Source organism: Vicugna pacos, chromosome 17 (genome assembly GCF_048564905.1).
Source record: "Vicugna pacos chromosome 17, VicPac4, whole genome shotgun sequence".
Taxonomy (NCBI): Eukaryota; Metazoa; Chordata; class Mammalia; order Artiodactyla; family Camelidae; genus Vicugna; species Vicugna pacos.
The window spans coordinates 28784315-28811237 of record NC_133003.1 but is presented as its reverse complement, the minus strand read 5'-3'; the positions used below and the strand labels follow the sequence as shown (position 1 = coordinate 28811237).

The 26923-nt window shown below is 38.4% G+C and overlaps 1 protein-coding gene across 5 annotated transcripts in view; it reads left to right on the top strand.

The window, feature by feature from the left end:
• The window catches only part of CFAP20DC (CFAP20 domain containing), a 202920-nt gene that overhangs the window by 167875 nt on the left and 8122 nt on the right, over window positions 1-26923 (top strand). For 3 of the 5 annotated variants that reach the window (XM_072941589.1, XM_072941588.1, XM_072941585.1), the window contains one exon: window positions 21471-21565. In XM_072941589.1, the coding sequence (XP_072797690.1) occupies window positions 21471-21565 (95 nt within the window). Of the gene's footprint in view, window positions 1-17123; window positions 17180-21470; window positions 21630-25687; window positions 26100-26923 lie in introns of those variants that run through there. The other 2 variants (XM_072941586.1, XM_072941587.1) reach the window with 2 other exon arrangements.

Here is a 26923-nt window from a genome sequence, read left to right as displayed (position 1 = left end):
ACTTAGCCATCCATTAGATTTCCTTTCAAGCATCATATCCCCTACGAAACCCTCAAGTCCCTATCCATAAGCACATAAATATATCCATAAGTATTCTCATAAGCACCATCTAACTTCAAACAGTTACACATTTTTGTGTGATTATCTGACTGATTTTGGTCTCACCCTCCACACTGTAACTTCTAGGAGGGCAGTAACTCTATTTTTGCTCATCATTGCATTTCGTGCCAGGACCTGACACAAACTGGATCTTGGTAAATACTTGTGAAAGAGATAGTGGTGTCTCAACCAGTCTTCTTGACTATCAAGATCTTTCTGAATCTCAGCTTTGTCATCCAGCCTATTTTCTCTCTCAGCCCAGTGTCGTCTATAAATTTGAAAAGTGTGCTCACTGCCCCTGCAGAACATTAATCACAACCTAAAATAAATAATAGCTGAATATAAAGTCCTTTGGTCCTCCATTAAAAATCTTCTACCAGGTTAATACTGATCAACAGCCAATTTAAAGTGATATGTTATAGAGGAGAAAAAACCTTTTTTCTCTGTCCTCTTAGGTTCTGCACAAGACCCTGAATATTAAACTGACAAAAGACAAGTTAACAAAAGAAAAGCATGCAGATTTTATTGTGTGCAGTGCAGATACACGTGGGAGAAGCTCAGTGATGAGTGACTCAAAGGGGTGGTTAGAACTTGAGGCTTATATAGCATCTTCACACAAAACAATAAATTTGTACACAAGTGTCAAGACAAAAGAAAGAGGAGTTTAGGCTTTTAGGAGTGGCAAACCATGGGAGGGTAAATATGTGGGGAAAACTAATGGAAGATAAGGGTTATTTTAGTAAAGTTTGTTTTATAGATTCCTCTCAGTGCTATCATTGGGCTTATGACAGTCTCTGGTGATTTAGTCGTACCCTATACCAGCAAGGCACATTCTCCCCAGGAAATTTTGTCTTGCTTTGAAGTAGAAAGAGACAGGTCAGAGAACCTTTCTGAATCCACTGTTTCTCAAGTGTCTTCAGCTCAAAATAATCAATATGCCAAAGCTACATATTTTGGGTGGCATGTTCAGAACCGCAACATTATGACTCTAAATTAAATTTACAAATGGGCCAGTACTGTCATACTTTTAATGCATGATAATTTAACCACTGACATATGATTTGGGGGATATGTTTCACACTTATGTGGAGCTAACCCACACCCTTTGTCCATGGCAGGCATTGCTAGTGGATCACAGTCCTCTTGCCCCTGATCCCCACCATTAACTTGAAATCCTTCTTACCAAGGTACTCCAGACAGTAGTACCATGCAGAATTAGCATGTGATTTATAATCCATTTGTCTTCTTTGAGCTAGAATTTCCACTGTTCTCTTAGTCAGCTAAATTATCGAATGGACTCTATTCCTAGCCCTACATAACACTCCCTAACTGAAATTGCCACCTTGCCAAAATCTCCTACTCTAAAAGTCATCCTTCCCCTTCTGTAAAAACCTTCCTTGACTGAAATGAGATTAGGACTACTGCTTCTCCACAACCCTGACTCCATTCTCCATGTCAATCGTGATTAAAATCCTACAATGTTAAATGACAGGCATGATATATTTTTAAATTAATTAACATGAGTTCTGCCTGTGGCAGTGGCAGATTTGGTTGTTTCACACTGAACTTCCTTCTGAGAAAACCAGAAAAGCCAGACAAAATATGAGACTTATTTGATTGAAGCCATTGGAGAACTTCCAAGGCAGAGAGAGTTTACAGGGCCTTACTCCAAAAGAGTAGGGAAGCCAGGAGAGACAGCCTGCATGTTGTGATACTTTTCTCAGGAAAAATTCCACTTCAGAAAGTAGAAGCTGAGAGGCTGAGATACTGAACATAGCCTTCAACAGCCTCATGGACTTGGGGGACAAAAATTAGAGTTCAGGACCTATGAAGAGAAGAGGCCATAGTAAGTTCCAAAGTGCTACACCTTAGAAAGAAAAATTAACCAGAAGTAGACCAGCTCTCTGGAGGACTAATACACATTTATTCTGAACCGTTCTAACGACTGATGGCCTTCTGACCCTACCCTAACTGCCTGCCAGAAGCAAAAGAATCACATCTAGAGGAAGAAAACATTTTTCTAGTAACCCACTTAAAAATTTAAAAGCAGGTAAAATTAATTTTAAGAATATATATTTTTTGATCCTATATAGCCAAAATATTATCATTTTAACATGTTAATTCTTGGCAGGAAAATTTTTTCTCTGCCAACTTAGGTTCAAGTGATGGGATCAGAGGGCTGTGAATTAACTGACAACAGGTTAACAGGAGAAGAAGTTTATTATATGTGCATGTGGAAGCATTCTATAAGGAGTGACTCTGAACAGCCAGGGGCCAGAGTTTGTGTATCAGCTTAATAAGGGGGTCGGGGAGTGGTTAGGACTTCAGTGGGAAAGAATGGAAGGTCCTGATACAGCTTTTTTACACCATTTCTGGAAACATTCAGTTGCTTAAAGTCAGTCGCCTCCTTGACTAGAGACTTTCCCAGAGTTGGGGGTTTGTAGCAGCTGACTCTTGAAAAGTGCTGCTTTAATCAGACAAGGGGAATTCAGATGAGATTTCTGTCTGCATCTGTCCAAATGTTTTCAGTTTAAATCAATCTTTGTGCCACTCTAGTTGTTTGCTTGTTCTCTCATAGTCAGTATAAAATACTGTATTAATGAGCTACTTTACAATCTTTTCTTCATTTTAAGTCCTTCAAATCCAGTGTGTGTTTATATTCACAGCATATCTCGATTCAGACTAGCTCCATTTCAAGTGCTCAGTAGCCACCTGTGGCTAGTGACTGCCGTATTGAACAGTGCAATTCTAGAAGGCAACTTTGAAGAATAGCTTCATGGCCTTGGAGTAGGAAAGACTTTTTAAATAGATCTGAATTTCAGTAACCCTAAAGGAGAGTACTGATAAATTAGACTTTATTAAAATTGAGGCTTATTAAAGTATACTACTTAAGAAGATGAAAAGACATGCCGAAGAGTGGGAGAAGATATTTCCAACACAGGAAGGGCTCCAGAATATGTATGTCTAGACTATATGAAGAACCACAAATCAGTAGGAAAAAAAGAGACAATTCAAAAGAAAGCAAATATGGCCAAGAGACTTGAACAGGCATTTTACAAAAGAAGATATCCAAATAGCCAGTAAACATAGGAAAATATGCACAAACTCACTAAAAATCAGAGAAATGCAAATTAAAAATATACTGATTCTACTACACCCCATCACAATGGCTAGAACTCCATCACAGTGGCTAGAACCTACCAATAATTTTGGTTAAGGATACCAAGGAACTGGAACTCATTCTGCTGATGGGAATATAAATTGTTGTAACTACCTTGGAAAACTATTTTGGCAGCATCTCTGTAAGCTGAATATACCACATCCTTCTATCCAACAGTTACTGCCTAGATATATGGCCAGTAGAATACATACATATGTGTGCCCAGCAACATGCATAAACTGTGGGGACTCACTCAGACCCCCAGAGTTGATATAAAGATTATTGTCAAATGAAAACATTTGAGCTACAGAGATGTAGAAAGAAATCTCACCTGAACTTCCCTTATCTGACTAAAGCAGAGCCTCCTGAAAATACAGCTGCCATTCAGCTGCCATGAAGACAGACCGCCCATTCCCAGTAGCATCAGAAAAACTTAACAGAACCTTCCATACCTTCCCAGTGAAGCCCTCACTCTCCCAACTTTGTTAGTTGGCACATAAATTTTTATCTCCGGCTATTCAGTGAGTCACTTATTATTGAGCAACTCCCGTGTGCACATGTAAATAAACTTTATCCATTCTCCTGCCAATCTGGCTGTTGTCAGTTAATTTGCAGGCCTCCCAGCACTGGACCCAAGTTCGAAGAGGAAAAACTTTTCAACATAAACACATTCATGATAGCCTCAAGTTGCAAACAACCCTATCTCCTTCAATAGTGGAAACCATAAGTAAATTATGATATAGTCACAAAATGGAATACTATTTACACTCAAAACCATGGATTAATTTTGCAAAGGTAATATTCGAGGAAAGAAGCTCAACAGCCAAGGAACAGATATCGTATGATTCCATACATACAAAGTTCAAAAACGAGTCTACTGATTGGTAGTGTTAGAAGTCACCATCTGAGCTCCTTTGAGGGAACAGGGAGTGTAATGATTAGGAGAAAGAGTGAAAGAGGCTTCTATTCTTAGCTCAGGTAACTTTACAGTAACTTTCAAGCATTCATTGAGCTGTACGCTTATTATTTGTGCACTTTTCTATGTATATGTTACATTTAACAAAATTATTTATAAGAACCAGTAATGTGATTCTTAGTCTAATATAGTCAGTTTGCTCTTTCTGGTTTTTCAACATTTCTGTATCTTCCTGTGTTTTCTTCAATTTAGCAGGTTAGCTTTCTGTAGAACAAGGACCATCTTTAGGTTGAATAGCAGCTGGAGTAACACCATGAATAGCTTGGAGACATGAAAGAATGATTGCCCTCCCTGGCAAGCCCAACTTACTCACTAGAATGGTCTTAGCAACAAAAGAATTCTGATTATTTCCTCCCAGTGTTTTAAAGATAGCGTTTTACCATCTTTTCTGATCAAAAGTCCATTTATTACCCACATCAGCCTTCTATCACAATATTTTTCATTAACTGAAATGTTACAATTAACACAACCTGCAACTGCTGGGAAATAAATCTAGTCAACTAAAGATCCTGTCAACTTTCTCCAGTTCTTTATTTTCCTGTGCAACCAGCCAACACTGGGGGAAAATTAAATTGTCATTCACCTCACAGAGCCTTCTTTTTAGCGTATCATTGTTTTATTTGACTCATGAACATAAAGCAATAACCAAACTTGGAAAAGAAAATGGAAATCAGTACATAAATATGGCACCTGATAATCTGACACACTTAATGATGAAAATGATACCCTGTAGTTATTCTTTACAAAAGCCCAGAGAGCTAAATTAGAGCACTAAATTAAACCCCACCTACTCTTTCTGCACCATTAAGTCCCAATCATTCTGTAGAAAGGTTTAGATGGTTTTATTTTGTATTCTAATTTTAAGGCAATTATTCTCTAGTTGAAGTTAGAAAAGGCTGCGAAGTTTTATGCTGCTGATTTGCTAAGAATTTAGTTACAAAGCATTTAACACAGAGTTATCTTTAACTCTCTAAAAGATGTTATGTAAAGTTGCTTGAATCTTTTTCTGTAATTTCAAATAATGATAACTGCTGACTCCATTACTATTGTTACATCTATCACTACTGACTCCATCTCTCTAGCAGGAACTGAGTGGTGAGAGTTTCCTTATGCCATATTATTTTATTTAACCCTTACCACAACCCAGTGTTGTCAGTCCCATAATTCCAGTATTCCAGGTGAGGAAACAGGCAAAATTTAACCCAGAGGTTGCAAGGCTAAAAGGAAATTTGAGCTCAGATCAAAATCTGTGCAATTTAAATTATGTGCTGTGTTGGTACCCCAAATACATGTCTAATGTCCAGCTCCACACTGGGTTATCAACCTGTTTTCTGTTGTGGTGGTGATAGTTGCTGCTGTTACTACTGTCCAACCCTAGCCATTTGTTCATCCAGATATGCAGCATAAGAATATATTAATGTTCCATTTTGTGATCTTCCAAGCCTTGCTGGGTTTTAGGAAACCAATTCTAGAAGTCGAGGTGGTTGATCTAAAGTCATGGAATTTTTCTCTTTGATTCCCTGTTGCCTCCCCATTACTCCTTGTACAGTGCTCTGCACATAAGATGTCTGTGGATTCTCAGCAATAGGATTTCCCTTGTAAACATGGTTTAAATGTGAATTTAATTTATTCATCTGAGAGGCCCATTATATTAGAAACATTCATCTCTGAAAGATGGCCCCGAATCAGATATTCTGTGGTTCCCATTCTCCCTGTGTATTTGGAATCAGTCCTTATGCAATAGATTTTTTTGTGTGTGAGAACCTAGCACCTTTATTCTGTGCTAGAGCTGTTAGTATGAAATACTCATTACATATTATTTTATTTTTAAATTTTTATATCACTTTTTTCTATCTGAAATAATACTCCTTCTGTAGGGGAGGAAAACTTTTCCTTCTATCCTCCTAGGTTCTCCTGCAAATTAGACTGACAAAAGACAAATTAACAAAACAAAAACAAACCAGCTTACTAACACGTGCAGTGTACAGACATATGCAAGTACTCAGTGATGAGTAACTCAAAGGAATGGTTAGAACTTGGGCTTATACAGCATCCGAAACAAAGAGCAATAAAGTTTGTAGAAAAGTGGCAAGACAAAGGAAAGGGACTTTGAATCTCTAAAGGTGGCAGACTGTGGGAGGTTAAGTATAGGGGGAAACTGATAAAAGATGAGAGCTAGTTAGTAAGGTTTGTTATTTAGATTCCTCTGGTGTCATCTCTTACGAGTCTAGAGTTGTCACCAATGATTAAGAATCATCCTACCCTTCCTGAAAGAGATAGGGGAGCAGAGAGTTTTTCTTATGTCTGCTTCTTCTCATTGCCTCCAGCTCAAAATAATCATTCTGTCAAATTGGCATATCTTGAGGGTACATATTTTGAACCCCTTCACTCTTTGTATACTTATTTATTGTCTTTCTCCACCTCTAAACTGTGAGCAGGGACTGTGGCTTGATCACCACTCTGTTGTCAACACCCAGAACTCCCAATATAAAGGGCCATAGAGTAGGCATTCAGGTATTTTTTTATTGTTCCCCAAAGATATGAAGGTAAAACCTGTTGTTTGGAGGGACAGTTGTTTCCCCTGCATCTTCAGTGATATTTATTTAGAATGAGAAATCCTCATTTTATGTGTATCCTTCTGCTGGGTAAAATAATGTTTATGTCTCCCTTAGAAGTGTAGAGGTCCTAAAGGACCTCCTGAGATAATACCATAACTTTATACAGTTTTCTCAGCCTTTATTTTTCTCATGGGAAAATATACTCAACAGATGTAATTCACCTGTGCACACTTTGGTGGACATGAGTCAGGACCCTGCTCAAAAACCCAGCAAAAGCCCAAAAGTGGACTCCGGCCTACCTTGGGTCTTAAGCAGCCTCCATATTGGGAGTGAAGGAAGACTTATCCCTCCAAACCACATGAAGTGGTCTACACAGACGAAAGAAGAGCTAGATTCTCAGAAGAGGGAGAAGAAAAGTATGTCAGCCAACCAAAATCATAGCTACCACAAGACGCACTACTGGGTAGGCCTGAACTCTTCAACAGCTCCCTCTATTCATATTTACTGAGTGACTATTATGTGCCACGTATACTCTTACCTTTCCACTTCTCTTCGGTGTAAATGGGAGTGATGTTGAGAGTATCTTGAATTATTTTCAGTGTATTTTTTTAGGGAAATTATTTACATATTTCCGTAATGAACCTATTTTAGTGACATTACAACAAATATAATATCTGATTGGAACACACTAGTTAACAATGTTTATTTGTGTTCTTACTAGATTCCAAGCACAAAAAAAAAGAGGATTTTACCCCCCAAAAGATTGAGAATTGCTGTTTTAACAGATGAAACTCCAGACTGTATTGCAAAGATCTGCCACACAAAATATAATCATCATTTTATAGTTATAACTATGATTTTAAGAGCAAGAAACAAACTATTAATAAACCAATCTTACGTTAGACACCTTGACATTTAAACTGACTTCATGCAAATAAAATAAGCAAACTGAATTTTCTTATTTGCTCATCAGACACTATATAGTGCATTTCACATTCACATCTTAAAAATATAGTAAGAAAATTTTCATCTCTTTGTGTCCTGTATGCCTGTTCCTGCTGAACTACACAACCAACCTGGATGACACTAAACTGAGAGAAATTTCACATCACTTCTTTGTCTTCATTTTATTATTGTGTGGTCTTTCCAGGTGGTTGATTTTGTAAGTCTTAATTGAAGCATTCTGAAGTTACTACACATTTCACCTACTTAAATGAAACTACTACTTCTGGCACAAAAATATCAAGGGAAATAATTGAAATCTTCATGCCCGTGGTCCAGATCGTAAGAAAGTTTTCACTTTATCCTGACCTGACTTTGAATATTTAGGGAAAATGCTCAATTTGTAGCTTTAGCTAATGGCACTACAATGTCACACTCTCTGTTTAACATTCAGCTTTGTTAATCAAGAAAACCAGATTGGCTCTCTGCATGTTGATGAAATTGATTACAGCTGTAGGCCTTGATAGCATTTTTTTCAAGTGTCTCTAATTAATCAGACAATGCTTGATTAGTTTTTCTGTTTTGAGGAGATAAACTGACTTCCTTGAGAAATTTCACCCTAAAATGATTCCGCTCCAATGAAAGGTAAAGGATAAGTGAGTCACTGCTTAGTTTTCCATGACGCTGAGACCTTTTATCTTCCAGCAACTAAAAAAAAAAAGAAAGAAACTTTTTGAAAAGCTGATTAAAACATAATATTTAAACTTCTTTTCACATACCCACATGAATACATCTCCTAGAGAAGGCCGTGTGTTCCCTCTGAGCTTTTAGCCTGGCCTCCCCTCTACTGCAGAGCATCTTCCAACTTTCTGATTGTAACCATTCTTTGTCAAGTTATGTCATTGAATTGTCAGACCTGACATTGCAGATTTCAGCCCAGGAACAATTTTGTTTTAATAATCAGGCTCGTGAATGATGTGGTAAAAATAATCAGCCACCACCTAATTTTTTTAGTCATATGTATAGCATTAGATAAAGCAGCTGTTATTTATGCAAATGAAATCTTGACAATTTCCAGGAACATTACCAACATTTATAAAGACCCAAAACGTTCTGCTTTCGTCGCTGAAGCTGATATTTCCAATGCGGAAGGCTGCTAGGATCAGCTCAGATGGTGCGTGTTGGCATGAGGAAGGCACCCCATTTTCCTCTCTTCTACTCCACTGGTTGAGGGGCCAATCAAGACTCCTGTTTCCAGGAAGATCTTGTCACCTAAAACACTTTTTATAGATATTTTTAAGTTGTGTTTCAGAAGAATTTTCTTAAAGATTCCATCAAATTGGAAGCTCTTGAAGAGCAAGAATCTGCCTTTTAAAAAGAAAGTCGTTTTTTAAAAAATTCCAACCAGAGCAGAAAGATAAATGTGAGAAACAAGTCTTACTCTTCCTACCCGCAAGCCCACATCTCTACTCCCAGGTGTGGTGACATTTGACAGTTTCTTGAGCATCTTTCAGAAACTTTCTCTTGCATATAAAAGAAAATATGTTTTGTTTATTTATTTTTTCAACATAAATGGGATGAGAATCTATACTATTCTACAACTAGCTTTTTAGATTTTTATTGAATAGATTTTTGGACCTCTTTATGAATTTGCACATACAGGTTGACATATTCTTCATTAACTTCTGAGTATTATTTCACTGTTTGTTCTACTATAATTTATTCAGCCAGTTCTCTGCTGATAGGCATTTCAGTGGTTTCCAGCTACTTTGTTACTGTAGGCAGTGCTATAGTAAACATCTTCATGCATATATCTTTATGAGCTGGGGCACGTATGTGCTTATAAGTTTCTAGCAGTGAGATTACTTGATCAAAAGTAATTTTGATAGGTATTACCAAATTGTTCAATAGTTTATATTTCTAAAGCCCACACTGAATTTTATCAAGCTTCAGAGCTTTTGCAAAGCTGCTCTGTGTCAACAGTGTCTCATTATTTTTAATTTGCATTTCTATGATTGTATACCTGGTCAGATATCTTCCCATATTTGGAGGAGACAGAAAGCACTGATGTGTCTTTTCTTCTGATATGCGTATTCATATCTTTGGCTACTTTCCTGGAAGCTTTTCTTGTATTTGTTCAGTATCCTCATACATCCAATATATGGTTGGGCACATGGATACTCAATAACTATTTGAATTTAACTTATATAGTATATGGGACACATAAAAAGAATCTAAAATATTCCTTGTTAGAGTATAAGACTCTTGAGGTATACGGCCACCTTTAGAGACTTTCACTCACACAGGATGACAAAAACAAGATGTATTCTTAGGAGACTGCTGTTCATTACAATCTTATTTTGATACAATGGGAAGTGAATTTTGCCAAGGGGATGGTTCCATGGTCCTCATATATTTTCATACACATACGTATTAAATTTCAAAAATAAAATTACTATTTCTTGCCTGGATTATACAACAACAAACTCCTAACTGATCTTTGTGTCTCCTCTCTTATTTCCCACCAATCCATCAATGCCACTATGATGTTTCTAAAATGCAAATCCAAGATTCTTCTGGCTTAAAATCCTTCAATAGATCCCCAGGGCCTTCAGAATAAAGTAGGCACTGTTTAACTTTCCATATACAATTCTTCAGTAATTGTAGTGTCTCCTCAGTCAACACATGTATAAACACTCAGTGCCATCATTTCGCACTGCTGAGGTACCTCATGCTCTGTACACCTTTCTGCTGTAGTGCATGCTGTTCCTTTTAGACTATCCCTCCATCTTTTCTCTATCTTGTGTCCTCATTCTCATCCTTCAGGAGGAATTCTTACATCACTTTTGCTAAAAAGCCTTACTATAACCATTCTCCTAACTGTAAGAGGTTCCCTGGGCTGACCTCTGTTTAACAATACTTACTTCATTCTCTTATAAGTGTTGGTCTAACAGTCTGTCTCTAGGAGCCTGAATTCCTCAAGGGCTGGAATCGTGTCTTACTTCTCAATACCCAGCATTAAGGTCTGCAACCCTGTGGGGGCTCAATAAACATTTATTCAATGTAAAATTATAAAGCAGCTATGCTGATAACAGAATAGAGAAGCCTTTTTCCATGCCATTTCAAGTAGATAGGATATTGCAGTTCATATGCTGTAGTTGAATTTGATGGCTGATGCCTGGATTTGTGCCTCCAGAGTTGAATTATCTGCTATATCTAATGAGTCAGTGTCTGTAAAATGGTCTCAAAGATGCTATGTCATTAATATTTTCTTAACCTTAGGGAAAATACTGCCAAACAAAAAAGATACTCAGTTCGGCAGAGAATGCACGAAGTATATTTAATAGAGTAAGAGCAGTTAATGATTTTTGTGATTTCTTGGAGCATTGAGCAGTTGAAGGGAGCTGGATCCTCTCTGTTTTATGGCTTTTCTGGCAAAGACATGGGCAGAAGAGGTGATTTTGTAGGGACCAGAAGAAAGAAAGAATATGGTTTTCCTCTTATATGAGTGTTTGTTGCTTATCTCTAAATAAACATGGATTGATGTGAGATAAAAACACAGTACTTGTTTATGTAATGTGTTTCCCAATTTTTGTTACAGAAGAGACACATTCCTGTTCCAGATGTCACCATAATGTAAACATCCTCTGGGAACACTTTTAGGAGGAGAGAAGAAATATTTGGGAAGAATGATTCTCATAATGTTCTCACCAAGCGGCTTTCTCTTACTCCTGTTATTCCTCCCACTGCTCTCAGAGCATGTTCTCTTGACCTCCTCTCTACCAGGTCTTCCTCAGAAAACTGATCCATTTTCCAGTCTTTTCACTCTCACCTATATATCTTTCTCTTAAAGCTCTGGCCTTCCTACAAGTATCCATTCAGTAAATCAACAAACATTTATTGAGTATCTAGTATGTAGCAAGCCCAAGGTGAAGAAGACAGACATGATTTCCTGCCTTATGGAGCTTATAGTCTAGGCACAGCTCCTCTTAAGGAGGCCCTCTTTCATTCTGGATTCTGGTCACAGTTCCTCCCCTGTCTCTTAGGGCTTGGGGTGGAGTTTGGGGAAGCCGTCAGATTCTATACTATCCCTATACCTACTCTTACCTCTGTAATGTGCCAAGTGTTTTCTGCTGGGACATTAACTGACAGTAAACTGGCAGCAGGCTTAGAACTCAGGCAAGGCTTCTCTGAAGTAAAATTTGAGCTGAAAGATAAAGTAAACTAGGTGTCTTAGTCTATTGGGGATGCTATAACAGAATACCATAGACTAGGTGGCTTATGAGCAACAGAAATTTCTTTCTCATAGTTCTGGAGGCCAAAATCAAGGTACTGGCAGATTCCTTGTCTAGTGAGAGCCCTCCTCCTGGTTCATAGATAGCTATCTTCTCACTGTGACCTCATATGGCAGAAGAGACAAGGGAGCTCTCCGGATTCTCTTTTATAAGACACTAATCCCACTCATGAGGGTTCTACCCTCATGGCCTAAGCATGTCCCAGAGGCCCTACTTCCAAACACCACACCTAACCGGCATTAGGCTATTATGGGAAAAGAGACTAAGGATGTGGCTCTCCCTCTGAAGCCTGGGAGTAGAGTAGCAGTAACGGTGAGGGAAAGGCTCAAAAATATGCTGTAGAAATAGGATCAAACTACGCAAAGCGTTAAGGCAATGTAGTGATTTGGAATTTTGCCTTAAAAACAGATTTTGAAAAGCTCACCTCTAGATTGGATTAGAGGGAGTCGAGGTTGGCTGGGGGAAGGACAAGGGAGAGATTCTAAAAGCGTAGACTAGGATGGTAGCAGATGGGTTTGGAGCTATGTCAGCACACTGAAAAGCTAAGGCTGGGGCCTGGTAATGGATCATAAATATTTCTAGGACATCTTCACATAGGGAAACACCCAAGAACTCGGATTCTTCATGTGCTAAACCAAACTCCTATATCATCCCAAACTGGTTTCCTCTCCCTAATTTCCCAGTTCATTCAGTGGTGCCAACACTGTTTTATTCCCAGATTACCAGACTTTATAAACTTCCTCATTATCTCTTCAGACTAGTTTCTACCATGTGACAGGAAGTGTGTTCAGCAGTAGCATCTGAGTTTCAATTCTTTTGGCTTCTATCTTCTTTGTGGGGCTATCTCTCTTTTTCAGATCTGGTTTCAAAAGTTCTAGGGAAACACAATGATTGGCCCAAATTAGGTCAGGTGTCTACCCCTGGACCAATTAAGTGATGCTATGGGCTCATGTAGAAACATGGTAATTCCCAGAGTCAAATGGTCAGAGGGAACTGGTCCAAGGAGAAGGGAGAATAAGGAGTTCTGCAAAGACAGTTCATTAACTCTCTCCTACTGTGTTTTGAAAAAATATTAGAATTGTTCCTTAGAAGCCCCAAGGGGCAAAGATAGCAGTAACAGGTGGGAATGAAAAGGAAATTTTTTTCCTCAACATGAGGAGAAACTTCTTAATAGTCAAAGATATTTGAAGATGAAATATGGTCTTTGAAAGTAATAGGTACACAGTTACTGATGGTAATCATGTAAAGATTAGATAACCACTTGGTGGAAATGTTGTGGAAGGCCTTCAAAACCAGAATACTGAGAATCTCGTCAGAGACCTCCTGTGGAGACACAAGCATCTTAATACTTATTCCAGTCCAATTTAAGAGATATTGAAAGGGGTTCCCAACATACGGTTTGTGTTTCCAGCTTATCACTTGAGCTTCCTGCTTCAAATGAAAGGTAAATCCTAGGAAGAAAAGAGTTCTACTGAGAAGTCTTTTTGTATGTTTAAATTTTTTTTAAAAAGAAACATTTTCTTAGGTTTTTATATATATAGTACTATATATATATATACTATATACTATATATATATACTATATATATATATGTACTAGGAAACATATTTCTGAAGCAGCATTCTGTTTTCTGAGGCAGAAAATTAAGTTTTTCTGTCTTGGCTATAAAGAGGTAGGTGTGTCCCCAGGTTGACCCCAGATTGTGTGTGTACCAAGCACATGATGAGAAAACAGCAGCATGTTCCTAGCAGGTAGACGAAGAAGAGAAAGACAGAGGTGAAATATAAGAGTGGGCTGCAACAGCAGCATTATTTATTGTTATGGAAACTTTCAGCACTGAGTGGCACTCAGTATTCTGGACTGACAAAGAGACTCTTTTGAACGGTCATACATTCAATAAATATTGAGGAAGTGCCGACTCTATGCCAGGCACTCTGCTAGGTGCTCATTAGAGTCAAATGGGGGACACTACATTCATCGAGTGATCAAACAAATCAGGATGTAATTATGAGCTGAAATAAGAGCTCTTAATGAGAAGATCACAGTTGCTCTATTAGAAGAAGTAACAAAGGAACTCAACCAGATTGGAGAGGTAGCATCAGGGAATAGCTCCCAAGAATGTGATGGTTGAGCCAAAATAGGAAGGTTGGTTTCACCAGGCTAAATGAGGGGAGGAGAGCATGTTCTAAAGCAGAGGGCACAGCCTGAGCAAAGGGATCATGGCATACTCCAGGAATGGAGAGAAGCCCAGTGTGTCTGGAGCAAGGTGAGTGAAAGGGAGAACAATGGGGATGAGGTTGGAAAACATGTAGCAACAAGGCTGTGCAGAGCTTCAAAGGCCAAGGTAAAGAGTCTGGTCTTTCTCCCAAAGCCAATAGCTTCCCAATGACATTGAAAGCTTAAAAAAGAGGTTGACAGGATCAGATTAGCGTTTTGGCTATCGTGTTGAGAACAGAGAGGTGAAGCCAGAATGAGTGACTATGAGGGGAGCAACTCTGAGCTTTTGCTACAGATAACATGAGCCAAGGCAGTCACTTGGACTTTGGTGGTGCAAGTAGAGATAGTGAGAAGGGTGGATTCAGAAGGCATTTAGGGGGAGAATGGGCAGGAATTTGCATAAGAGCCTTAAGAACGTTCTGTTCACAGTTCTTTCCTCTAAGAGGTCATTCAGCAACAGCCTGCCCATTGAGGGATTTTTTTCTTTTGCAAATAAGATTTTATTGGAACATGGCCATGCCCATTCATTTCCTTATTGTTTATGTCTGCTTTCACGGTACAACAGCAGAGCGGAATAGTTGCAACAGAGACCTTATGGCTTGGAAAGCCTAACATGTTTACTGTCTGGTCCTTTACAAAGAACTCTGCCAGCCATGGATTTTATGCTGCTAAAAACATCACCTCCATGATATTCCAAGGTGCAGAAGTTCTTAATTCAGAGCCCAGAAGTCCATGAATGGGCCTCAGATGATCTCTGACCTCCTGAAATTGAAAGCAAAATTTGGTGTTTACAATCATTTTTCTGGGAAAAGAGTTTCCACTGGCTTTTAGAAAGAAATTGTGAATTCTCCCCAAAGTGAGATATATCCTATTCCTTTCTACCCACTCTGTTCCCTAGCCATAGAAAACTCAAACTTCTTTCAGTGGATAAGAAATGTGCACTGGTACCAAGTGATAAATATTATTATGTATTGGATAGAAATTTCTGCAAACTGCTAAATTCCTAATATAAGATCTCTTGTATAAGTATTTCACATTTCACACTGGACTGACTCCTCTGATCCAGAGCTTTATGATAGCAGGTAGCTCAGTGCTGTAAATGAGAGCTATACAATAATTATTGTCATGTTTTAGTTTTCTCAAATAATTACTCTCACAAATAAACATTTAAATGTATACAAGATTATAGACAGTTTCCTTATAAGGGAATTTCTTCAAAGGAACAAACAAATAACCTGATCAGCTCACAGCAATCCATGTTCTAGTGTCATTTTCTGTTGGCTAGAATGCTTCTTCCTGTCTGACCACAAGCTCTCTGATTCCCCAGGGTCTGACACACAGCAGTTCAGTAAATGGTTACTGTATATGTAGAAAGATGATCAGGGTATCTGTTGCTCTCATATCATGTATGTATTTGTATATGTGTCTGTATGTGTATACACAAATAAAATGTATTTATAGGAAGTAAATGTGTATAAAATTCTCCTATACACAAAATCCTGTTTTTAACTGAAACCATAGTCTGTCTTAACTGAGGACATTATCCTCAGTTATAAAATATCTGAGTCAGCTCTGATTCAGTTCATGCTCACTGCCTTGCTTTGAAAAGCTGGCATGCAAGTTAGATGAAAAGAGTCTGGTGTTGGGGGTGGAGGGACCAGATTTTAATATTAGATAAATCTGTCCATTGTGAAAATTCACAAGATGGTATTTATTCTTCATCTGCACTGTATTTTTTATGTGGTATTTGAAGTGAATTTGTTGTCTTGACTCTTGAATAAAACACCTTCTGGTGACAGTACTCAGCAGGTATAGGTGTGCCTACAAGTTCTTTCTCTTCAATTTCAAGAGGAAAGGCCGGGGTGGGAGGCCTGCCGGTGTCTACGAAAGGGAGGAGGAGGAGGAAGCACCTGAGCGTGCTCAGAGAGCAAGCCTGACTGAAAAGGATGTTTATCCACGAAAGAAGCTGGAAGCTTTCATAACAGGCAGATAGAATCAGTCCTTGGGAGAAAAGGATTATAGTCAGAGCTGAGGAAACCAAACAAAACAGAGCATCAAGTCAAAAGGACAGGCAAATACGGAAGTGGTAGAACAAAGCAGATTCCAGAGCACAGGCAGCCAAGTAAGAAACAGGCCAAGGAAAGGTTCAGAAGTAAGCTCGGGCTTGACCTGCTGTGAGTGAGCCAGAGCAGGGATTCCCCCTTTGTTAGATGTTTGCTGCCTGCTGTTGGGTGAGCATGGAGGTCCAAATGAGTTAATCAAGGGTCAAAACAATGGCTTAGCATTAAATATTACATACAAAAATGTAAACAGATAAGACACAGGTGCTGACTACACATTTCTGCTTATTAACAAATCACCCAAAAAAAGATTGCTTTTTAAAAAATGTAATTATTAAGTATATATAAAGTAAAACATAAACAAAACAAACAAGAGAAAGATGAATATTTTGTATCACTTACATGTGAAATCTAAAAAAATAATATAAATGAATGTATACACAAAACAGAAACAGATTCAAAGATGGAAAACAAATTTATGATTACCAAAGGGGAAAGAGAATGGGCGGGAAGGAAAAATTAGGAATGTGGGATTAACAGATACAAATTACTATACATAAGATAGATAAGCAACAGGGATTTACTGTATAGCACAGGTAACTATATTCAATATCTTGTAATAATCCTATAATGGAAAATAATCTGAAATATATATAACTAAATCACTTTGCTGTACACCTGAGACTAACATAATACTGTAAATCAACTATACTTCAATAAAAATTAAAAATAAAATAAATTTTAAAATTTTAAAACAAAACAAAAGCAATGTCACCGGGATGGGAAAATGGTATAATATGAAGCATCTCTTCTCAGGGTGTGTTCTGTGGACTCATGATCCCAAAAGATGTAACAGTTCCAGATGCGTTCAGGTAGGCAATCTACATAGTCTACCTCCTCCTTCCCGGAGATTCACAGTGTGTAAAAGGCTCTTAAAAGTCCTGCAAGAAACATGTATTGGTTGGCTTTGTTTAGCCTGATATTTTCCAAATTTTATAGTTAACATGGGACCCTTTTTTCCAAAATACAATTTGTTAATGCTTACTTAGTAAAAAACCAAATAGATGAGTTGCTTTGATCAAAATTTCTTAGTTGTATAAAATCTTCTAAATCTTAACGTGACATCACTTAAAATGACACCGCTTGTCAAGAGGATTCTAAAGTCATTTTTAAAAGATAAAACTAGATACACCTTACACCAGAATAAACTCCAAATGGATCAGAAATCTAAATGTGAAAAATGAAACCATGCAAGTGACTGAAATAAAACATGCATGAATTTCTATAGAACCTGGTTGGAGGGAGGAGCTTTCTAACTATGATTCAAAATACAGAGGCAGTAAAAGAAAAGATTGATAACATTTGTGTGGCAAAAAACATCATTAGCAAATACAGATAACAAAATAAGGGAAAGAAACAAAAAATCTGATAGGAGGACAGAAGACATGAACAGACAGAGAAATATGTATAATATATACATGTAAACACATATATACACTTACATATTACATAAATGGCTTAAACATATGAAAAAAATTAGCTCCACTCATAATGTTCATATGAGAACAAATGCAAAAATGGAAATCAAAACTACTTTAAGATATCAGTTCTCATCTCTCAGACTGGAAAGCATTAAAAACTTGATGGCACAGAATTGTGACATGTCTGTAGAGAAACCAGCACTCTCAGATGTTGCTGGTGGGAATGCTGATGGGTACAGCCCTTGTGAGCAGACTCATCTAACAAAACCAAGTAGTCCTTTACCTTTTGTTCCAGGAATCCCACTTCAAGAATTTACCTTGAAGATACATCTCCAAGTATACAAAAATATATATGCCTAAAGTTATTTATTTTAGCATTAATTGCAATGGTCGTAAAATGACGAAAACTTGCCCAAACAGAAGAGTGGTGGGATGAATGTCAGTACGTCTGTTTGTAGAGTCCTATGCGGCCATGAAAACAGAATGAGGAAGGAAGCTCTCTATAACTATTAGGAGTGATTTCCAGCATGTATTTTAAGTTGAAAAAAATGAAAGTGCAAAGAAGTAATTTTAGTATGCTTCCTTTTCTACTAGAAAGAAGAGGAATGAAAAAATAAACACGTATCTGCTGATTTTTTGCCAAAAGAAAGATAGAAAGGAGATACCAGAACTAATGAAATTGATTGACGATAGAGGAGTGAGTGAGGATGGGCAGAAGTGATGAGGGAGTGGAAACAGACTGGAAGGGATAAGGGAAATGTAACTCTCACCTGCACATGCCTTTCTGTGTAGTTTTGACTTCTGAATTCAGTATTTTACGTACTCAATGACAACAAAAGTAATAAAAATCAACAAGAATGGAGGAAAAAAACCCTAAAATGTAATACAGACAGAAGCAGGTGACACTAATTGTATTTGAAATGAATAATATAACCACACTGAAGAGGTGGGAAAAAGAAATAGCTTAAATAAATTGTGAACATGGTGTTTTGACTGAAGATAAAAAGAACCATAAACACAGGATCCTAGAGAGTAGGTTTGGGTGTTTTATTGGTTGTTTTGTTTTGTTTCCTTAATGGTTCTGAGACTACTTTTGGCATGTTTTCTGTAGTTCAGAAAATAAGTAAATGTACTGAGGCTAATGAGAGCCAGGTTCCTCAGTGTCAAGAAGGGAGTTACAAACATGGAAAAAGGAAAGATGAAGAGGACTCTGTGGTATTGTATTAGTATTAGAGAGATCAGTATGAGCTCATGGTTGTAGATCAGGGGCCATCAAACTTTTCTGTAAAAGGGCAGATAACAGATATTTAACTCTGTCATCATAGCACAAAAGCTGTCGTAGACAATACATAAACAACTGAACATGGCTACATTCCAATAAAACTTTACAAACACTGAAATGTGAGTTTTATATAACTTTCATGTGTCATGAAACATTACTGTTGTAATTTTTTCAACCATTAAAATGTATAAAAACTATTTTTGGTTTGCAAGCTTTACAAAAACAGGCCATGGGCTAGACTTGGCCCATGGTAAAAGTTTGCCAACTCTTGTTTAAATAGAAAGCTGATGATATAGCTCGTGAGCTAACTAAGCAAATGATAGATAGATAGACAGATAGATAGGGGGAGAATAAATGTGATAAAATGTTTAAACTGGAGATTCCAGGTGAAGGATATATAGGAGTTCTTTGTACTTTTCTTGAAACCTTTCTGTAAATCTGATATTACATTAAAACAAACACAAAAATCACAAAAAGAACTCTGTACTTTCCATAGCTACTGCTGAGAAGGAAAAACGTTAACCAAATCATTGGCGTAAGAAGTAATGTCTTGTCTTTTATAACACTTAGATTTTTCTTCATGTTCATTGACCATGAGTTGAAGCTACTACTGCCATTGTGTAGAGGTTCTAATTTGTCACTTGGGTGTCATCATATGATAACATTATTTTTCTCCTGTTCATCCTTGCTCTCCATCACTCTTACTGAGTAACGAGGTCACTGGGCTGGTAATTTGTATGTGACCTTGTAATTTACTATAATGTAGGAATTTTTTGGTCTGTTATAATTAAGTGGACTAAATAAAAGGTGCTTATCAGAAAATGCCCCATTAGCTTGGAAGTCTGTGACAAATCCTTTCTGATGTTCTTAATGTGTTATTATGAAATTCAATTACACAGCAAGCTCACCTTGCTTATTTCACTAGCCATAATCTAGTGCTAGCTAAGGTGAGCAGTGAGTGAAAGTATCTAAAAATAATACGAATAGCAATTGGGTAATTTTTACATTAAGGTAGTTTTTATACAGGAAGAGTGAATGGCTTGCAAAGAAAACCTCTATCATATAGACTTGTAATCATTTTACGATCCTTTACTGGTTTAATTCCAACAGAATCCAATTCCTACCTTGGTTTATCATTGTAGGTAAAGCCATACTGTGATCTTCATTGATAATGAAGATGATAGTTGTCATAGCTGAAACATTTTTGGGCAGCTCTGTATCCAGATCCATACCATATGTTTTTCATCCTTTTGTAAAAATTTAATCTTAACAACAACAACAACAACAAAAACTCTGGAGTACTATTATTATCTCCTTTTTATAGATAAGGCTTAGCGATGTTGTAAGTGACTTGGCCAAGTTACGTTAGGAAACACAGAGCCAGGATTGACCTGGAGAGCCAGTGCTCTTAATTACTGGTCAAGGCTATCTCCCACAGGAGATAAAGACAGCAGGAAATACAGAAATTTAAAAAGAAATTTTTTGGTCATGAGGACATGTTCCTGTTGAGAAGAATAAGGTCAGTAACACAGGGTGCTAATATCAATGCAAGAAATAGAATTCCCCTGCCTGCTTTGTTCCCCAGAAGAAGCTCAGTAGCAAGTTTGCCGGTGAGAGGGGCTTGCAGTAGAATGCACAGTGACGCATGCCTTCTGAATGTCACCGGCTTGCATCACACCTACCCAGGTATCTGCTAGAGGGAGCAGGGAGACAGGACAAGAGGGAAGAAGGAAGGAAAGGAAAGAGATTGAGAAATAAGGTTGAAAGCTGGAGGCAGAGGGCTTGCGAATGTAGGTGATGCTTTCTGGAGTGATTTTGCCCCCATTCATACCAGGAGAACTGAGGTACTGAACTGTTCAAGGGCCCAGAGGCCCTCACTCTCCCATCTTTTTCCCTCCCCTGCTCTAAGGCCCCGAGTTAACGCATACCAGCTCCCACCATCATGGTTGGTTCAGGAGGGCTCCAAGGCTAACTTCTGTTTTGAGTCACCATATGGACTCTTGCCATCTATGACCTGTGACATGTGACTATCAGGCTTTCTTACCCAAAGGTCCTAAGGAGCCTTGTCTCTGCTGCATTTCTTCTGAGTTGTTGAAATAATTTTCTTAGGCAAGAGGAACTGTGCTGCAGTTGAATATCAACAATAATAAACTTTTTGAGAGGAATCATCCTCATCATTTAGTTCATGTATTTATTGAACAACTAGTTAGTTAAGTAATTGGCTCTATATTAATTTATAAAACTAAATATTAATTTCTGGACATCTTATCTTTCTGAAATATGAAGGACAAAAAAAATGGTTCTTTGTGGAAGCCCCAGGGAATTAAAAATTCAAGGGAAAGGTGAAATCTACATATGGAATTACAGACATAGAGTTCATTTCTTTTCTTTTCTTTTTAGAGACTGGTTGAATATGCTGAGCCCACCGATTGTTCCTCCCAGTCAACAACCAGCAGAGCAGTGTGAGGATTCTTCTGGAAGCTTGAGTGCTCAAGGTGGGAATATGAAAACTGGCAGGCATAGAAAATAAAAATGATTAACTATAAATAGAAAAAATCAGTCACTTTGAGATACCACTCTTTTATTAAATGCTGATCACTTGGGCTCACATATCCAAAATCTGCTTCATTTTATGGAATGGTGGGTTCTTTCCAACTACAAGGAATTTAAGAGAGAAATTGTCCTTGTTCTCCTGAAGGTTAATCCCAGGGCGAAATATAATTTGAGATGTAAGAGCCTGGCTTTGGTGTCAAATTGACCTGCATCTGAATTCCAACTCTGGCAATTCCTGCTGTGTGACTTTTATGAATTTTGGTTTTGTAAAATAAGACTAATAATAGATAGTGGCCACCTGCCAGTTTCTTCATGAAGATTCAATGAGGTATACTGAACATGAGATACTTGGAACAGCGTCTACCAAATACCAGCTGTTAGTATTGTTATAAAGCAGACCCAATACTCCAGCATCACCAAGATCCATGTTTTCGTTAATACAGAGATACAACTTTTTCATTAAAGCAGAGGCTGACATGGAGCTACAATAGGTTGTATTAGTAATGGAAAAATTGGAAGGAAGCAGGAATGGAAATTTGCCTGGGGTTCTCTTTGTTGGTGAGATCTCTGGGTGTGAGCAAGGAACATGACTGTCAGGGGTGCAAAGAAGAGGAACAGGAAAGAATCTTCTGGTGGAAACAGAGAGGTTGGTATGGGATGAATATGGAAAATCAAAAATATGTAATTGGTGTGAAAAACGACCTCTGAATGGGACTCCCTGAGACAGTTTTCAGTGTCGGGTTGTGATGGAAGCGCTATACCTAAAGTTAAAAAAAAAAAAAAGAACTGAAACCAGTATAAATTACTCCAACAAAGGTGCTGGGTTTTTTTTTCCTAACTGCCCCAGGGAGAAAGTAGAGCGTCCCATTTTTCTTCAGGTACAGAGAATTCAGAGTGAGAGCTCATACATCTGAGTTATGCATTTTGGCTGCCTAAGGGATAGAGATGTCACCGTGATTTACTGTCTGAAATAGACTATGCCCCTCAAATTGAGAAGGTTTTTAGAGGTGTACATTTATAATTACTTATGACAGAAAAATAGAATCTTGGCTGTCAGGAGAAGACCTTGCTGTGAGGGAACAAATAATATGTTATATTAAGTGTCCTAAATAAGCCACAGGAACTGAGAGTATGGTCCTTAAGCAAAGGCACCCAAGATCTATAGGAGTGATGAGTGGCTGAAAAGATGTCTTAATGTCACCACTGCAAAGTGATGTTTTGACAGCAGGGTCTCAATTATGTTGAAGGTAAGCAGAATTTGCATTGAGGGCAAATTAAATTCAGAAGATTGTAGAAATGTTCTGGCCAATGTTAACCAGATCTGGCACCCCTTCTCCCTGTCACCCTAAATTTTCATCTGCTATCCCTTTCCCCTTTCTGATTGGCTTGGGTAGTTTGTAGCTAAATAAGATATCAGAAAGTAGTGTTTCCCATTTGGTTAGTCTTTACATGTCACTGGGTTAGTTTGAGATGACAAAGCACAGTTCATACTTACCAATATGCTAGTGAGCTAGTGTTAGTGTTTGTCCAAGAAAAATAATGGCTCAGGCATCCACTGTGTATCATCAGGAGAAGGGAGGCATGGTTGTGGGCAGTCTGGGACTCTTCCTGGGTTTCTGTTGCACAGTACCATTAACTCAGCACTTACTCTGTGCCAGACACTGTGCTCAGTGGTTACATTTAGTCCTCACAACACCGTGAGGAAGATACTGTTCTTGTGTGTATAGTTGTTATTCTTCACAGCTAAAGAAACTGAGGCACAGAGCTCTTAAGTAACTTCCCCGAGGTTAGTCAGAGCTGGGATTTAAATCCAAGCAGCCTGGCCCAGAGCCCAATTGCAATTTTTAAATTTTTTTGGCTTTGAACCAAGTAAATAAATTATCTAATCAAAAAATACTATATATAAAACCAGGAAGTGAAAAATTACTTTTCTGTTGAGAGTTCCTGATATACAGGAAAAACAAATTAAAACAGCTCAAGGGCTATGTAGCTAAGTTTTTCAAGAGAAAAAAAAAAATAGCAGACCTCTGGTCACCTGTTTCAGTGCCGGACCTGCCCCCACCCCCACCCCCCACCCCCTGCCTAGGCCTGTCAGAAATGGCAAGTGGCCACACTCCCTCCAGGGGGTGAGTGGCTGAGGGGTGCAGCTGACCAGATTTAGGGCAAAGCCAAGAGGGTGAGGGGCAAGCAGAGTGAAGGATGGGATGGCTGGAGTGAGGACTGCCAGGCCTGGGTGGGGACTCCGCCCACCTTCTCAAAGCCCTCTCTAGACAGTCTTATCTGAGTAGGTCAGTCTCTCTCACCCCACCTTGTACGTTTTTTTCACAGCCTTTTCACAGTTTGTAACTCGTGATTTGTTTTCTTGTTTATTGCTTTTCCCCTAGGTAGCCTAGGAGTTTTTAAGAACAGAGACTTTGTCAGTCTGGATTCCTAGTTCCCCAGGCAATTTCTGGCATATATTAGATGCTCTGAATTCTCATTAGAAGGAAGACAGGAATGAAGAAAGGGAAGAAAGGAGGGAGAGAAATGGTATTCAGCTGGCCATTTCTCATAACAACCTGGAAAGAAAAAAAGTAGGGTAATTCATTGAAATCTGACTTTCAGGTTTCCCCCTCAATTCCAGTTTTTTGGTATATTAGGTATATTTCTAAAACTCAACAATGAGAGTATATAGGTGCATATATTTTAGCAATTAAAACAGCTGTATGTCACTTTATGCAGTGATTCTTAAACTTTAAATTAAATGTAAGCAGTGAAGACTTTTCTATCAAATGAAATCCCGTATGGAATTCCAATATGTAAAAAAGATAAAAGCAGAACTGCTTCAGCTGAAGTGGGAGTTAGGGTCTCAGAACCCTGCCCCAAGGCTTTAATGACCCAGTTAAAAACACTGTGATGGAGTCTATCCCCCTCAATACAACCTTGCCCAAGGTCAAATGCCCCATCAGAGCCAGAGTTAGGATTAGGACCTGGGCTTCCTCCACATCAGTGCCTTTCTACAGAACCATTGTACTGGGATGTGAAGGTGGTTTTGAAGACTGCGTTTCACAAGGAAAGAGGCTCTTCCATCTTCGGACTTCTAGGATAAGAATGATTATACCTAATGTTTATTTCATCTTCCTGAGACTCAGTCCTCCATGTGCACTTTAATTCTCATAATAGCCTAAGATGTTGGTACCATTATTAGCCCCATCTTACACATGGACACCAGGACTTAGAGCAGGGAAGCGATGTGATGAACCACCACATCTCCATCAGAGATGAAGAGGCCAAGATGCATCCATGCAGCCTGAGGCATAACTGCATTTTAACAGCTCGGAAAGATGGCCTGACCAGTACATAATTCTAGAAAACTTCCCAGGCCATACAAAAGTGAGTGCATGTACTATACCCAGCCCATGAGCCCCTATTTTATTTGGTACAAACTTTTGTCGCAGCCAGTTTCTGCTCAACTAGAACGTCTCAGGTGTGTAAACGCCACCTTGAAGTGAACAGCCCGATTCTGGCAGAGCAGACCGGTGGCAGGAACAGCACCACGCTCCATGCCATTCAACTGGATGGAAAAATGGGCAGGTCTCTGCAGTTCCTCCTGGGCCATAATGTACTTGCAGAATATCAATTACCATGGGCACCAGTGCCCTTAACACTTAATAAAAAGGTGTTTTCCTAGAGCTCGTGTGAAGTGTAAAAATGGGAAGTTAAGATTTCGGAACTTACTCAAGAAAACTACCAAACTGACCTTTTGAAAATGAACCAGACTTTGCTTGAAGAATAGTTGTCATTTTGTTTTTGACATTTGTTCATTTACAGATATGACCCTAAAATTATTCATGCTTACCCGCTCCAAAATGGAATAACAATAGCCCCTCTCTCCAGGCCTGTAAGCCTCTCTTGCAGTTCACCTGGCTTTTGAGTAAGAAAGGCATTCAGAAGGGCTTTTGAAGTTGCCAGAGTAGCAGAAAAATAACATTCCTGTACCTTTTGTATGACAGAGACAGAAGATAAACCTTTATGAACATTGATTAATCCAAGATATAAATAACCAACGGATGCTTATTTTATAGGTATAATATCCAAATTACTAATAAAGAACTTCTAGAAATCTCATGGCTCCTCACAGCTAACCAGAGAGAGGGGAACCTGGCCACCTGTTCTGGCTCCAACAGAGGAATCCTTTCACAGGCTTGTTTCCCGCTATGCAATTAATTGACATTTACCTAATATCCTGAGTCTAAAAGCAGTCTTCCAAAAGCTGTCTTCTGAGTCATCTCACCAGACATCATGCTTCATCAAACAACCGTGATACCCACATTGCTAGACGTGGCACATTGTAAATGTTCCATGAGTGTATGATGAGTAGAATGAGTGAATCTTCCGCCCATAGGAAACGGGAGAATGATTTGATCTACTCTTTAGAAATCTTCCCTGTATCTTGAAGATTTTTTAAAATGCAGAGAACTTCCCCCCAAAAAGCAATATTGGCTATCAAAGTAATAATAGAAGCCAGCATTAATAAAGCACCTGCCGTGTGTCCAGCATTGTTGAGTTTTTCTGTGCATTATTACCTTATGATGACTTCTCCCAACATATGCAGGCATCGGGGTGTGTTGTGTACCCCCATATGGGTGAGGTGAGGGTCACAGCCTTGGTCACAGCCCCACTGAGTGTGGAGCAGGACAATGATTGAGGCCTGTCCAGTTGAACTGTCTGCACCCTTAAGGCCAACACTGTGGTAGGATCAATGAATTCCCATCTAGGTCGGTACGAACAGTACAGCTGAAATGTCCAGTGCAATTTTTAAATTTAGGTAGTTCTCCTTTCTTGAGCCTTTCTGGATAAAATAGTACTGTCTTTAGTATTCTCCTTAGACCCATAGAGTCCCCACTTCAAATCTCAGCTTGTGAAATGATTCATATTATTTTCAGGCATACCTCAGTGATATTGTGGATTCTGTTCCAGACCACCACAGTAAAACAATTATCACAATAAAATGAATCACATTAATTTTTTGGTTTCCCAGTGCATATAAAAGTTGTATTTATACTGTAATCTATTAAGTGTGTAATAGCATTATGTCTAAAAAAAGTACATACCTTAATTTAAAAATACTTTATTGCTAAAAAATGCATCATCTCAGCCTTCAGTAAGTTGTAGTTGTAACATCAAAGATTATTGATCACAGATCACAATAACAAATATAACAATAATGAAAAGTTTGAAATATTTTGAGAGTTACCAAAATGTGACAGACACGAAGTGAGAAAATGCTGTTGGAAAAAATGGCGCCGTTAGACTTGTTA